This window comes from Orycteropus afer, unplaced genomic scaffold (genome assembly GCF_000298275.1).
Source record: "Orycteropus afer afer isolate SDZICR_OR568_19922 unplaced genomic scaffold, OryAfe1.0 scaffold00106, whole genome shotgun sequence".
Classification (NCBI taxonomy): Eukaryota; Metazoa; Chordata; class Mammalia; order Tubulidentata; family Orycteropodidae; genus Orycteropus; species Orycteropus afer.
The window spans coordinates 5,582,559-5,595,801 of NW_006921693.1; the positions used below are offsets into that span (position 1 = coordinate 5,582,559).

The 13,243-nt window shown below is 43.3% G+C and overlaps 1 protein-coding gene across 1 annotated transcript in view; it reads left to right on the top strand.

Annotated features, from left to right (window-relative positions):
* Positions 1-13,243, top strand: part of MTSS1 (MTSS I-BAR domain containing 1) — a 232,930-nt gene that overhangs the window by 44,360 nt on the left and 175,327 nt on the right. The window contains exon 3 of the mRNA XM_042781324.1: positions 4,597-4,670. Coding sequence (XP_042637258.1) covers positions 4,597-4,670 — 74 coding nt within the window. The remainder of the gene's footprint in view (positions 1-4,596; positions 4,671-13,243) is intronic.

Genomic DNA, 13,243 nt, shown 5'->3' on the forward strand with positions numbered 1-13,243 from the left:
GCCCCCTGAGCTGCCTCCCTGTGCATAGGGCAGTTACTCTTGCCCTGTGTCCATCCCTCCATGCACTCCTGCCCCCTGAGCTGCCTCCCTGTGCAAAGCGCAGTTATTCTTGCCTAGCCTTGTTCCTGTTCAGGTGTCATTGTATCAGTGTTTCACCATCTTTCTGAGGAAAGCTGTAGTCTTTTAAATCAGCAGGCAGAAGGAATTTCATTGCACATGGTGGGTGTTCCATGAAGGAAGGACCATTTTAAAAAGTACTTACTTTCATGATCTTTGCTTGTAGTATTAGGGGGATGGCATTGTTTAGTTTGGATGAATAGAGGATAGTTTTCTAAAGAGAAGAGCTAATAGATGTTTTCTAGCCAGGGGAGGGGGGAGGCGCCATGTAGATGGCAGAGAGAGATGAGGGAGAGGTGACATGTCCCTTTTGGACACCTGGAGTTACAGACTAGTGCTTCAGCCATAGGACTGGAGGTTTTGTTAATCCCTATAGATTAGGAGAGGGTTGATTTTATCCGTTCCGTTCCTCTAGCTTTATGGGTTAATACGTATCTCCCAAAAAGATGTGTTAAAGTCCTAACGCTGTCCTGTGAAAGTGACCTTATTTAGAAATACGGTCCTAGCAGATGTGATCAAGTTTAAATGAGGTCATTACCATCCAGTGTAAGTAGTGTCCTTGTAAGAGGAGGAGGACACAGCGACCCACAAGGAGAATGCCATGGGGTTATGGAAGCAGATATTGGGGAGATGCATGTACAGGCCAAGTAATGCCAATGATCGCTGGCCACACCAGAGGCTGAGAGTAAGGCATGAAACAGACTCTACTCGAAAGCCTTCAGTGGGGGCACAGCTCTGCCAGTCCCTTAATTTCAGACTTCCAGCCTCCAAAACTATGAGAAAACAAATTTCTGTTGTTTAAAGTCATCTACTCAGCTCACTCCCATTGAGTCAATTGCATAGTAACTCATAGTTGATTGAATGGCTACTCATGAGTCAACTCATAGCAACCTCTATTGGGTTTCCAAGACTGTAAATTTTCACAGAAGCAGCCTGCCTCATCTTTCTTCCATGGAGCAGCCGGTGGGTTCAAACCAATGGCCTTAACCACACCACCACCAGAGCTCCTTAAAGTCAGCCACCCAAACCCAACTGCTATCAGGTTGTTTCCAACTCATAGTGACTCCCATTGAGTTTCCAAAGCTGTAAATCTTTTGGAAGTAGATTGCCTCATAGTCCTCTCGTGGAGAAGCTGGTGGGTTTGAACCACCACCTTCTAGTTAGCAGCCAAATGCCTTACCCATTACACCACCAGAGCTCCTTAAAGTCACATAGTAGGCAGTCATTTATGATAGCTGTCCTAGGAAACTAATACAGGGCCTGAGGCTGCTCATGAACTTGAACTTGCTCTGGGATTGTAGAGCAGTGAGTAGACCTCCAGGTGGACAGCGGTTTCTAAGTAGTAGTAGCTTCTCCAGTTGTCAAGTACTTTATCATTTTCATGCTTAAGAACTTGGGATTCCTCTATGCCAGGTCACATTCAACAGCTTCTGCTCAGAACTCAAGGCACGTTATCCAAGGCCTTCAACAACAAGAAAACAAAGATAAACGGACTCAGGGACAACCCCACATGTGTCGGAGTACAACTGTGCTCCATAGGGAGCACTGACTGATGGTTCAGAAGTAGAGCGCCAGCCTTCCCTTCCAGGCACTTTGGGTGGACTTGAGCCCTCACCCTTTAAATTAGCAGCCAGACACATTAGCCATTTGTACCACCAGGGTCTCTGTGGCCTTCATCAGCCTCTCCTTACTTTTAGCCAGATTGAAGGAGCCCTGGTGGTACAGTGATTAAGCGCTCGACTCTAACCACAAGGTTGGAGGTTTGAACCCACCCAATGACTACCTGGGAGAAAGACCTGACAGTTTATTCCCAGAGAGATCACAGCCATGCAAGCCCTATGAGGCAGTTCTCTCCTGTCGTACAGGGTCATTATGAGGCTTGATGGCACCTCATGGCAACTCCCTCCCCTGCTCCATCTCTGCCATCACCACCATCATGTATTTCAAGGAGGTCATCTCCATCCTCCAGGAGCTCTTCTCCGTATTAGAACACTTAAATGCATTTTTTTCCCCACTTTTTCTTATTTGTCCTCAGTTGTCTTGGCAGGCTTTCAGGGTTGACCAAGAACATGGTTCTTTTCTCCTTTGACAAGTGAGCATGCTAAAGCTAAAGAATTGACTGACTAGCTGTCTTGATAAACATACAAAGTAACATTTTGAAGTAATCATAGCTTATTCCCACCTGTACAGGTATAATTTGTGTTTTTAAGAATATCGAGGCCTTCTGAGGGAAGGTACCATTTATTATTTGGTCAAATGACTAGTACTTGGCTGACAGCATGGTAAGGGCCTCATACACATGGTTTAATTTTCTGTATTAGAGAAAGGAACAAAATTACGCTGTAGAAGAGACACGTACGTCTTGGAGTATTTAAGCCAAATCGTTCCTTTCTGTTGCTGGTGGCTGCTTGTCTGCTGTGCCCCTCAGAAGGTCAGGGTATCTTGTGACTATGTCATGCAGTGAAATATGGCTGTAATTGGAAGGCAATTAACAGCTCTTACCCACACCCATCATTGAGTCGGTTCCAGCTCATGGCAACTCTGTGTCACAAAGTAGAACTGCTCTGATCTTTACAGAAGCAGATTGCCAGGCCTTCCTCAGCACTGCTGGGTGGTTCAAACCTCCATCCTCTTGATTAGCAGTGAGGTGGAAACCCAGGCTCTACCCATGGACGCTTCTTTCCTCGAAATTGGCCGCTTTCCTAATTTGCAGAGGAATCCTGGAGACCATGTCATCCACAAGGACCTCTGCAATGGGTTCATAAGACTTGGATGGTTGACGTGGATGTGCGTGAGACTAAATCCAGCCATTGTGTCAGAAATTAATTGTAAATCAAATTAGGTATTTCTGAACTCAAAGATGTTTGATAAAGTGAACTTTTCATGAGTTTGCACTTGATGTCTTTAAAAAATATGCTTTTAAGAGAAGTTGATTGTTGGCCAAGTGAGTAGCTGATTGGTTGGTCTGTTGGTTTTGTGATGTCCTGTCATGTTTTCTCTGTGAATGTCATGGTTTTTTTTATTTGAACACAGAGTTTTCTTACTCCATTAGAAAACTTCAGTCCTCATTTTGAGATTCTCTAAGAGACTGTTGCCCAGGTCTCCCCAGGGACCACCTCAGGAACCTTCTTCTGTACCTTTTGGCACTTTTATTTTTCTTTGATTTCATACTCATGGCACTTACATTTAAAGACCATTTTTTGCCTTTTTCTCCATTTTAAACTCTTCTCTTTCCAGGCCTAGTCTCATCATCTTTATTTAGCAATTTTGGATTCATAGCAATGCTTGGTAAAGACTGGACTCGTATGTGGGATTCTTGAAAATTCACTTCAAGCTATAAGCTTGATTGTAAAGTCCTTAGAAGCATGTTCTGGGGCTTGTTTGCTGGGTGTCCATGGTCCTGCAGTGGAATGTTGCTAAGTCTTCATTGAATGATGTCTTGCATCAAGACTCTGGGAACCAGTAGACCACAGAGGCCTCAGAATATCTTGTAGTGCTCAGGAAGAGGTGAAGAATTCAAAATAATTTCTAGACACAGAATGGGTATGGTAACTTCTCCCCATTCTCAACTTTTGGGAATTCAGAATGTATAGTTGAAATAGCATTCTGAGGTTGAAAAAATAGTATCTCAGTTTCATGATAATTAGGATTTTTGGGGAAAAGTTGCATGTGTAGGATCTTGTAACGGGAGGAGCATGGGACCATGAGTCATGACACTGGGTGGCTAGTTCCAGCTCTTGGAGTCCCTGGGTGGTGAAAACGGTTAACACACTCTGCCAACAAAATGTTGGTGGTTCAAGGCCATCCAGAGACACCTCAGAAGAAGGGTCTGGTGATTGCTTCTGAAAAGCCAGCCACTGAGAACTCTTTGGAACATGATTCTATTCTGATACATGTGAGGTCACCATGAATTGGAATCAACTCAATGACAAACGTACTACTCTCAAGTCTGTCTGAATGATTGATCTGGAAGGTCAACTTTGCATTTTGTAGTTTCAGTTATTGTATCTCTAAAATGAATTGTTGGCCTAGTTGAATTCTCTCCAAGGTTCCTTTCCCCATTCCATGTCTCTCTGTGTGTTGTTTTCCTACTCTAGAATTAATTTTAGCTATAGCATTTCAGTTTTTTAATGATGCTTTTTTTTTAGGTAGCAACACATGTCTGTCTCTTCCTCCTCTGTCAAAATTGGCCTGGTAATAAACAATCAAGTGGAATGGAATGGGAAGTACCACTAGCATTTATTGAATAGCACTGTGTGAGCTAGACGTTGTTGGGTAGAGCACTAGTGTAAGATGGACAGAATGCTTCCAAAGGAAAAAAAAAGTGGGGCCAGGAAGCCAGTGGTTGTCTAAACATAATTGAGCTGTTTCTCTTGGAAGTTCACGTTCTGCCATAGCAGAGGTTTCAGCCCTTCAGCTGTAGGGAATTTGCCGGTGTGAGCCATTCCTCATGCTTTTGTTATCTGTTTGCATTTTCAGGACAACAGTAGTAGCAGCAGCTGCCTTCTTGGACGCCTTTCAGAAAGTAGCTGACATGGCTACCAACACACGTGGTAAGCAGATGGAGGGATGGTTTCCAGCCCTAAGCGAATGCAGCATGTGGGCTCCCACCCTGGGGTGCCTTCACAAGGAGGTGTGGCTTCAGAACTGAGCTTATTCGAGCGTTTTGTTTTTTAACCTTTGTGGGATTCCATGTCTGAGATGTTCCCTACAGCCCTCCAGATAACAGATCACACGTACAGAAGAATGAAAAATGAAGGCAAGGAACCACTGTTCAGGTGTGGTTGAGGTGGCTTGATGTGTTTTTTTTTTTATCACTCCCCCTCACCCCATTTCATATTTTTTCCTTCTAATTGACAAGATAACACATTTTCAGGTCTTTATAAGTATATCACCACATAAAGATATTCCAGAAAGTACAGTTCTTTTTAGTAACTGTGATAATTTTTTTTTTTAATTGTGGGGTTTGATAAGTTTCAATGACATGCTGGATGAAGAACTCTGAGCTTTGCGCTGGGTTGCAGTTTGGTTTTTCCTCCTCACTTGGGCTATCCTAAGGTTTTCCTTGTTGCCCTGTGGAATGGGGAACAGTGGAGATTACTGGATACACCGTTTATATGGATCCCCATGAAACGAGGTACCCTTTTATAGTAAGTACAATATTCCATTGTATTCTGTCTGCTTTTGTGCCTCCTACATTTGATGAAAACGCCTTGAGGTAGAGTCTGTGACTTCTTCCGGTCTGAACCCCTCAAACTATAGTGGCTCAGACATAGTAGATCTTTAAAGTATGTTTAACAATGAAGTGAACAAGGGGAAATATTTTGAAAACGGTTAATAGTTTCAGTGAATCCTGAATCACACAAAAGAATATTTGTAATATGGGGAAGGGATAGGGAAGATATCCTGGACCCACCACCATCTTTAAAAATACAGCATATACCAGTACTTAGGGGCCTCTGTTCCAAGTGGGGTGTTTTCCTTTTCATTCCAAAGCAGAGACTCTCTCCTGCCTCTTACTTTGCCTTATTTTTCCAGATCTTCTCATTGCATAGCCAGCAGCTACATGCCTGTTGTCTTTATTTTCATGGTGACATTGGGAAATGTGGCGGGAAGGTTTCTGTTTCTCTGAATCATGTGAAGGGTACCTCTGGTGGGTTTCAGTCGGTACCCAGTTACCATAGGTGCCCAATGAAATACTTGAATGAATATGCAGTGAAGAGACTTCTCATTCATTTGTCAATTACATCACCTCCAAACCCTGCCCTTCCTCCATCACCACCATAGAAGGGCAATTCCAGTTTCTTTTCCCACAAACTTGCTCTGTTTTTCCTCCCTTCAATCCATCAGAACTTCCAGGCCCTCAAGGAGCATGCTCCTTGTTTTAAAAAATTAAAATAATGAAGTATAGGAAGTAAAATCCATCTCCATCCCTCCCAGCATGTCTTCAGAGACCGGGTTCAAGAAACTCAGAAACTGCTCTTATTTCAGGCACTGTGTTGGGACCACAAACATGAGTACGTTACTCTCTTGGCCCTGGAAGAACTTACTGTTGAGTGGGGAAACGAGATGTTTAAATAAAGAATTTCAATCTAGAAATCGTATGTGTGGTATAGTAATGATGGGAGAACAAAGTGCTGTGGGAGCAGAGAAGAATGAGCCGGTGACACAGCCTGCGGAGTCGTGGAACTCTCCTGAGAGGGAGGTGATATTTCTCCTCAACCCCAAGATGCCAGCCGTGTTCCGGAAGGTACCCTAGGAGAATGTGGTGGCGATAGCAGTGCTCTTTTTCCTTCCTCCAGCTTATCAACTGTATGTGGGTCTTGACCAGTGACTTTCTTTAAGCCTTTGTTTCCTGATGATTACATAGCTTACACAGTGAAACCTGTGAATGCCAGAACTTGACGGGGACTGCCTTGCTTTTCCAGGTCTCGTAAGTTTTTCACCTTTGACAGGGTGCAGTCTTACTATGTTTTTTTTTTCCAAACTTTTTCTTGGGGTTTGGGTGAAAGTTTACAGGGCAGATTAGTTTGCCATTCAGTTCACATACACTTTGTTCTGTGACGTGGTTGCAGTCCCCATTTCCCATGTGTTCCTCCTTCCTGCCCCCTTTTGCCTCCTGAGCTTTGTTTCCTGGGCAAAGGCGGCCCTTTGGCCTGGTCTGGTTGATTGTTCTGAGGAGTACGTTCCTCCCAAGTGTTACCGTTTGGCTGAAATGGGGTCCCTTGGAAGGTGGGTTCAGTTCCAGGCTTGAAGAATGTCTAAGGGCACGGTCTTGAGGGTTCTACCAGTCTCTGTCAGACCTGTAAGTCTGGTCTTTTTATGATTTTGAATTTTGTTGGACATTTTTCTCCCCCTCTGCCCAGGACCTTCTATTGTGATCTCGATCAGAGCAGAGTGGCAGCTGGGTGCTGTCCACTTTTTCTGCTTCGTGTCTTACCACTTTATCACTCATTTAGGTGGAAGACATTGTTCTTTCTCTAACAAGTTTCTACCTTACACAGGTTCCAGCTTTCACAGGCTTTACTGTATGGGTTCATTAGAGAAACTTTAGAAAGCATTAGCCGAAGACAAACATGCAGGGCAAGCCAGTGATCACCGTGGCTGAGAAGACCAGGTCTATTTCACGTTGTCAGTATTTTCTTCTACTTCACAGTGTCTGGAACTGGACTTGTTAGCCATATCAGTGTGTTTCTATAATGAAAACCTGTTGCCAATGAGTTGATTCCAACCCATAGCAACCCTATAGGATAGGGTAGAACTGCCTCATAGGGTTTTATTTTTTCTTCTTCTTTCTGGTGGCACAGTGCCTACAGCATTTGACTGCTAACCAGAAGGCTGGCAGTTCAAACCCACCAACCACTCTTTGGAAGGAAGGTTGGACAATCTACTTCTGTAGGGATACTGCCTCAGAAACCCAAGGAAGGGTCGCTATGAGTTGAATCGACTCTATAGCAGTGAGTTTGGTTTTGGTTTGGTTTTTTAAAAAAAATAGATATCCTTTCATTAAGCCTTAGACAGAACAAAGGCAAAGACAGTCATTCAGATGAGGGCAACTGTTAGTGTGTACATGGCATGCACACTGATAAAATACCACCCTAGGTTTGCAAGAGTATAACTCTTCACAGAAGGAGACTGCCACGTCTTTCTCACGGGCGGCTGGTGGGTTTAAACCACCAACTTTTCAGTTAGCAGCTGAGTACTTAATCACCGTGCCCCCGAGCTCCTTGTTTCTAGACTAGCCATTGAATTTTTTATTTTGCTCTGCTGTTTTAAAGAATGGAGATATCTTGCATTGCAGTTTTGACTCATAATGCATGTATATTTTTCTGTGATTCGTAGTATATTTCTCTATTTTAGTGTTTAGTTGTCGGATGAGACCTGAGGGATGGAATGGAAAGGTACCCCGATTGTCCATAATGTCCTGCAGTGGGAACCTGGATGTTTGCAGAGGCCCATCCCCTGAGGAGTTTCTGGTGGGAAACTCGAGGGCCTGGAAGTTCTCATGGATTGAAGGGAGGAAAAACAGAGCAGTTATTTGTGGGAAAAGAAACCGGAATTACCCCTTTGTGGTCATGATGGAGGAAGAGTGAGGGTTTAGAGGTGATACATTTCACAAAAGACAAGTAATGTCCCAGGGAACAGACTACAGCTTTGATAGGTTTTAGACTGTTTGTTTTTAGGTCAATCTTAATGGTACCAGAATACTTTCTGTTTAGAATCTATATGCACTTGTGAGAGAAAACTGTCTTTGAGTGATGGGAGTGTGAGAACTCTCATATAAGCTGAAACATGTTTTTGATAGAATTTAGCTTGATTTATTCTAGGTTGATAGAAAGAGGGATATTTTATGGGAGTGATAAGCTAAAGTTGAAGGCACTTTTTGTATGCTCAGTATGTGTCAGAAATGATTTTTGTTGTTGACTTTTATTACTAATTTCTACTTACAAATAGAAAAATAAAGAACATGCTCCTTATTTTAAAAAATTCAAATAATGACGTATAGGAAGTGAAACCTGTCCCCACCCTTCCCAGTATGCCTTCAGGGATCAGATTTAGTGTTATTTATAGACTTTTTTTTTTTTTTGTAATACGTAGATAAGACATGCCTGGGAGGAAGAAAGCTAGTTGCAGAATGATATGTAGAGTGTATGTAGATTAAAATATATAAGTATGATCTTTTTCAAAAGGTAGGCCCTAAGAAATGTTCCTGGGTTTTTGTTCCACAGTGTATTAGACGTATCTTTCCATGTCAGTACCTGTCGAGAGACCTCATTGTTTCAAGTGGCCGCATGGAATTCCACTATGTGGATACAATCAGCTTCATCATTCTTTTGTGGGTAAATACTTAGGTCGTCTTGAGTTATCTGCTGCTAAAAGCTGTGACACAGTCAGTGCCCGTGTGTACACCCTTTTGGAGATTTACAAGTAATCTATTTTTAATGGTGTGTGAATCACCAAGGAAATGATGAATCTGTAGAAAAGGCTTCAAGCTGTTTTGATCAGCAAATATTTTGGGGCTTAAGGTCATCACAGGCTGTAGCTTTAATACAGTTTGAAATGTGCAGTCTCCCCTGTCCAGAAAAAAGCATGTTTTGTCCGGTGTCTTGCCTCTGTAAGAGATGTATTTTCCAAGTCGCTTTTTTTCTGGAAACCGTAGAAGGAAATTGGAGTTATTGTTAAGTGCATCTCTTTTGGGCAGCTGTCCAGAATTTTCAAGCTAGCAGGTCTCTGGCTTCCAAAATATTAGCATTTCATATTGTTTCCGGAAGGAAACAGCTCAGAGAGGTCTTTGTCCTTTTTAGCAAATATTTTGCATCATCTATTAATAAAATGTAATTAAGTAGGGAAAACTTTTATAATTAGTCACTAAGGAAACAAATGAATCTAGCCATTATATGCCTGTTGTTAAATACAGTATAGAAATATGTTAGAACTCGATTTCATTCATTTTGTTAAAAAAAAAAAAAAAGAAAGAAAATTATTGTGAAATATATATAACAAAATTTGCCATTTTAACCATTGGTAAGTGTGATTTGGTGATATTAATGACATACACAATGTGCTGTTTGTTTTTTAAACTAAATTGTATAGATGGTTATTACTACGTACGTATTTAGGTGAGTAATAAAACTATCAAGGAATTAACAAGTTTATTAGCACTAAGTACAGTTCATAACTGGTTACTTTTTTTTACTTTATGATAAATACAAAATTTATCTTTAATATGAAAATATCCTTATTTATTTTTTGGTATTGTCATGAAGAACCAGTCTTTCGGGGTAGAATCCAAGAATCTGTCGGCCGGGGGCTTCTTGAGGGTTTTTCCCAGTTTCTCTCTAATTGATTCCCACTCCCAGGACCTCCATGTTGTGGAGCAGAACTGTGCTCCATAGAATTCCAAGGCTCTGACCTTTCAGGAGCAGGTCGCCACACCTTTCTTCCCAGGCGCCTTTGTGGGGTTCGAACCCTCAGCCTTTTGGTTAGCAGCAGTCTGGCGCTTCACCTTTCTACTACCCAGGGGAGTCTTCCTGACTGTTGGGTCTCAGTTTTCTTTATGTCTGTAATGGGCCAGCACTTGGCCTGTTAATGGAGTTAAATATTTGAAGTGACTGTCTTGTAGTTGTCTGGATGACTTAAAAAGAATTAAAATAAGAGAAAAGACAGGAAAAGGAAGCAAAGAATAAAAAGCCCTCCCACCCTTCGATAGCAGAAGTGGCACCATCTTGGCGAATAGCCTGGGTGCACCTGTAAGCACGTGCCCTCACAGGCTGGGCGTCTGCTCGCTGTCTGGCTGGAGGGCCAGGGGTTTGGAGCTGATGAAACGCTCTTAGTCAGCACTGGCCCTTGGTGGCTGCAGCCTCACTTGCTTGTGTCAGAAGGGTCTTTGAAGAGCGTGGTGCTGTGTGACTTTCATTCCTCTTTGCCTCCATGTGCTTCTTTAATTACTTTTATAGCTTTGAAAAACCATCTCAGGATGTTTAGCTGATGATACACTAAGCACATAGTAAGGAATTTAAAATTAGAAGAAGGAAGGAAATGGATCCCAGGTGGACTGGATCATCTTTAATGTCCTAAACCTTGATATGTCACTCTGAAAAGGGTGCATGGTTTTAATATTGAAAATAACATTGTTGTGTGCCATTGAGTCGATTCCAACTCATAGTGACCCTATAGGACAGAGTCAGACTGCCTAGGCTATAAATCTTTACAGGTACAGAATGCCAGGTCTTTTATCCTGAGAAGACACTGGTGGGTTTGAACTGCTGACCTATCAGTTAACAGCAGAGCCCCTTACCATTGCGCTGCTGCAATTCCTTGGAAGAGAGAAGAGGAAAATAGATATTACAGATGGGCATTTGGGCTGGATTGAGTTATGAAAAGAAACCCTCATCTCTCAGGCTTGGATGAGGATGGCAGGTTGAAGTGGAAGTTGTCGTCAGTCACCTAGGGCCCAAAGGGTCTGCTGTGTATTCAAATCAGTGAGCTGGGTCTCCATGGTCCTGCACGTTAGTAAAGAAAATCGTTATGGCTTGCCTTATGTAAAGCATGCTTGGTTCTTAAAAGTGGAGTACAGATTTTGCTATATGTTGTGATGTCCGGATCTGGCCGTGTGCCTCATAATCACTTGAATTTTTTTTCCAAAGTTCAGATTTCAGGGCCGTACGTCATACCTGTGGAATCAGAATTAATTGAGATGGGGCTTGGGGAACTCTGATTTCTAAAGGCTTCCTAGGGGCTCTGTTCCAGCCTGGTCGGTGCCACCACCTTAGGCCTCTGGCCATCTCACCATCTCCCACCTGTCCAATGACATCTCCACACGTCGGCAACTCCACCCACAAAGAACACACTGCTCCCTGCAGCCAGAAAGCCTTTGATCCCTTCCTGTGTGTACATGCACATTCCATGGCTGGAATGCCCTCCCAAGTCCACTCCCGCCCTCTTTCTATCTGCTGCCTGTCTTCCAAATTGTTGCTGACCGGTTGATTCTAACTCATGGCCACCACATGTGACAGTGGAACTGTCCCATAGGGTTTTCTTGGCTGTAATCTCTACGGAAGCTGATCGCCAGGCCTTTGTCCCACAGAGCTGTTGAGTGGGTTCGAACCACCACCCTTTTGGTTAGCAGCCAAGTGCCTAACATTTTGTGCCACCAGGGTTCCTGTGTTTTCCAAGGGCCAGTTTAAAAGTCACATCCCCTGTGAAACCATTGCCTCCCCAGAAGGAGAAGCCATTCCACCCTCAGAGCCACGTGCTTCTGTTAGAGCACCCTCCTCACTGCGTGGTCCCGTCTTGCCCACTGGACTGAGATGACTCTAGGGCAGGGCCTGTGCCAGACGCAGCTCTGAGGACCCCAGATACCAAAACGCTAAATACTTGGTGTTCAGCAGGGTGAACACATAGATAGCTTGGCTGCTGTTAAGTGCTGTCGAGTTAATTTTCGACTCATAGTGACCTCACATGACCGGGCAGAACTGCCCTGTAAGATTTTGGCTGCTAATCAGAAGGCCGGAGGTTCAAACCCACCAGCCAGTCTGTAGGAGAAAGATGACACAGTCTGCTTCCCTAAAGATTTACAGCCTTGGAAACCCTATGGGTCACTTCTGCTGTACTCTGCAGGGTGGCCATGAGTTGGAATTGACTTGATGGCGGTGGATGATAGGGTTTCCTAGGCTCTAATATTTATTGGAACAGATCACTGGGTCTGTCCCTTGGAGCACTGGGTGGATTTGAACCATCAGGCTTTCAGTTAGCAGCTGAGCCCTTAACCGTTGTGCCACCAGGGCTCCTTCAGTCTGCATTACTAAAACCAAACCAAATCCATTGCTGTGAGTTGATTGCAACTCCTAGCATTAGGGCAGAGATATTTTCTTTCTTTCTTTTTAATAATTAAGTATTTTTTATTTTATTATTTTAAATTTTTATTGTGATTTGGGTGAAGATTTACAGAGCAAATTTATTTTCTATACAGCAGTTCATACACAGCAGCTCTCTTCCTATTTCTCATCGTAGCCACCTCTTCCCTGTGTCCTTCCCTCCCATGCACTCCTGCCCCCCTGAGCTGTCTCCCTGTGCAAACATTGCTCTTCTGTTCTCCCATGATTGATCCCTCCAAGTAGTTTATCTACCTGATGTAAATGTTCACCCCATATGTATGCCTGTCTTTGTTTGGCTGGAAGCCGCAGGAGTGAGTTCAATTCCAAACTTGAAGGGTAGCTAGGGGTCATAGTCTGAGGGGTCACCAGGCTCTATCAAACCAGCAAACCTGGTCTTTTTTGTATGATTTTGACTTTTGTTCCACATTGTTCTCCCACTCTATCTAAGATCTCCTGCACTAATCCCCTCCGAGTGGTTAACAGTGATAGCCGGGCACCATCTAGTTCTTCAGGTCTCATGGTCATATAGGCTGAGGATGGCATGGTGTTCCAGTCCCGTGGACTGATTATTTCCATGAATCTTTGATTTTCTTTAGTCTTCTTTGCTCTGGATGAGGAGAGACCCATCATTGCATCTAGATGGCCACTTGTGAGCTTTTAAGACCCCAGTTGCTATTCACCAAAGTAGCTGTAGAACAGTGTTTTTGTGTAGTTGTTGTTATGTGCTGTCTAGTGGGACCTGACTCATA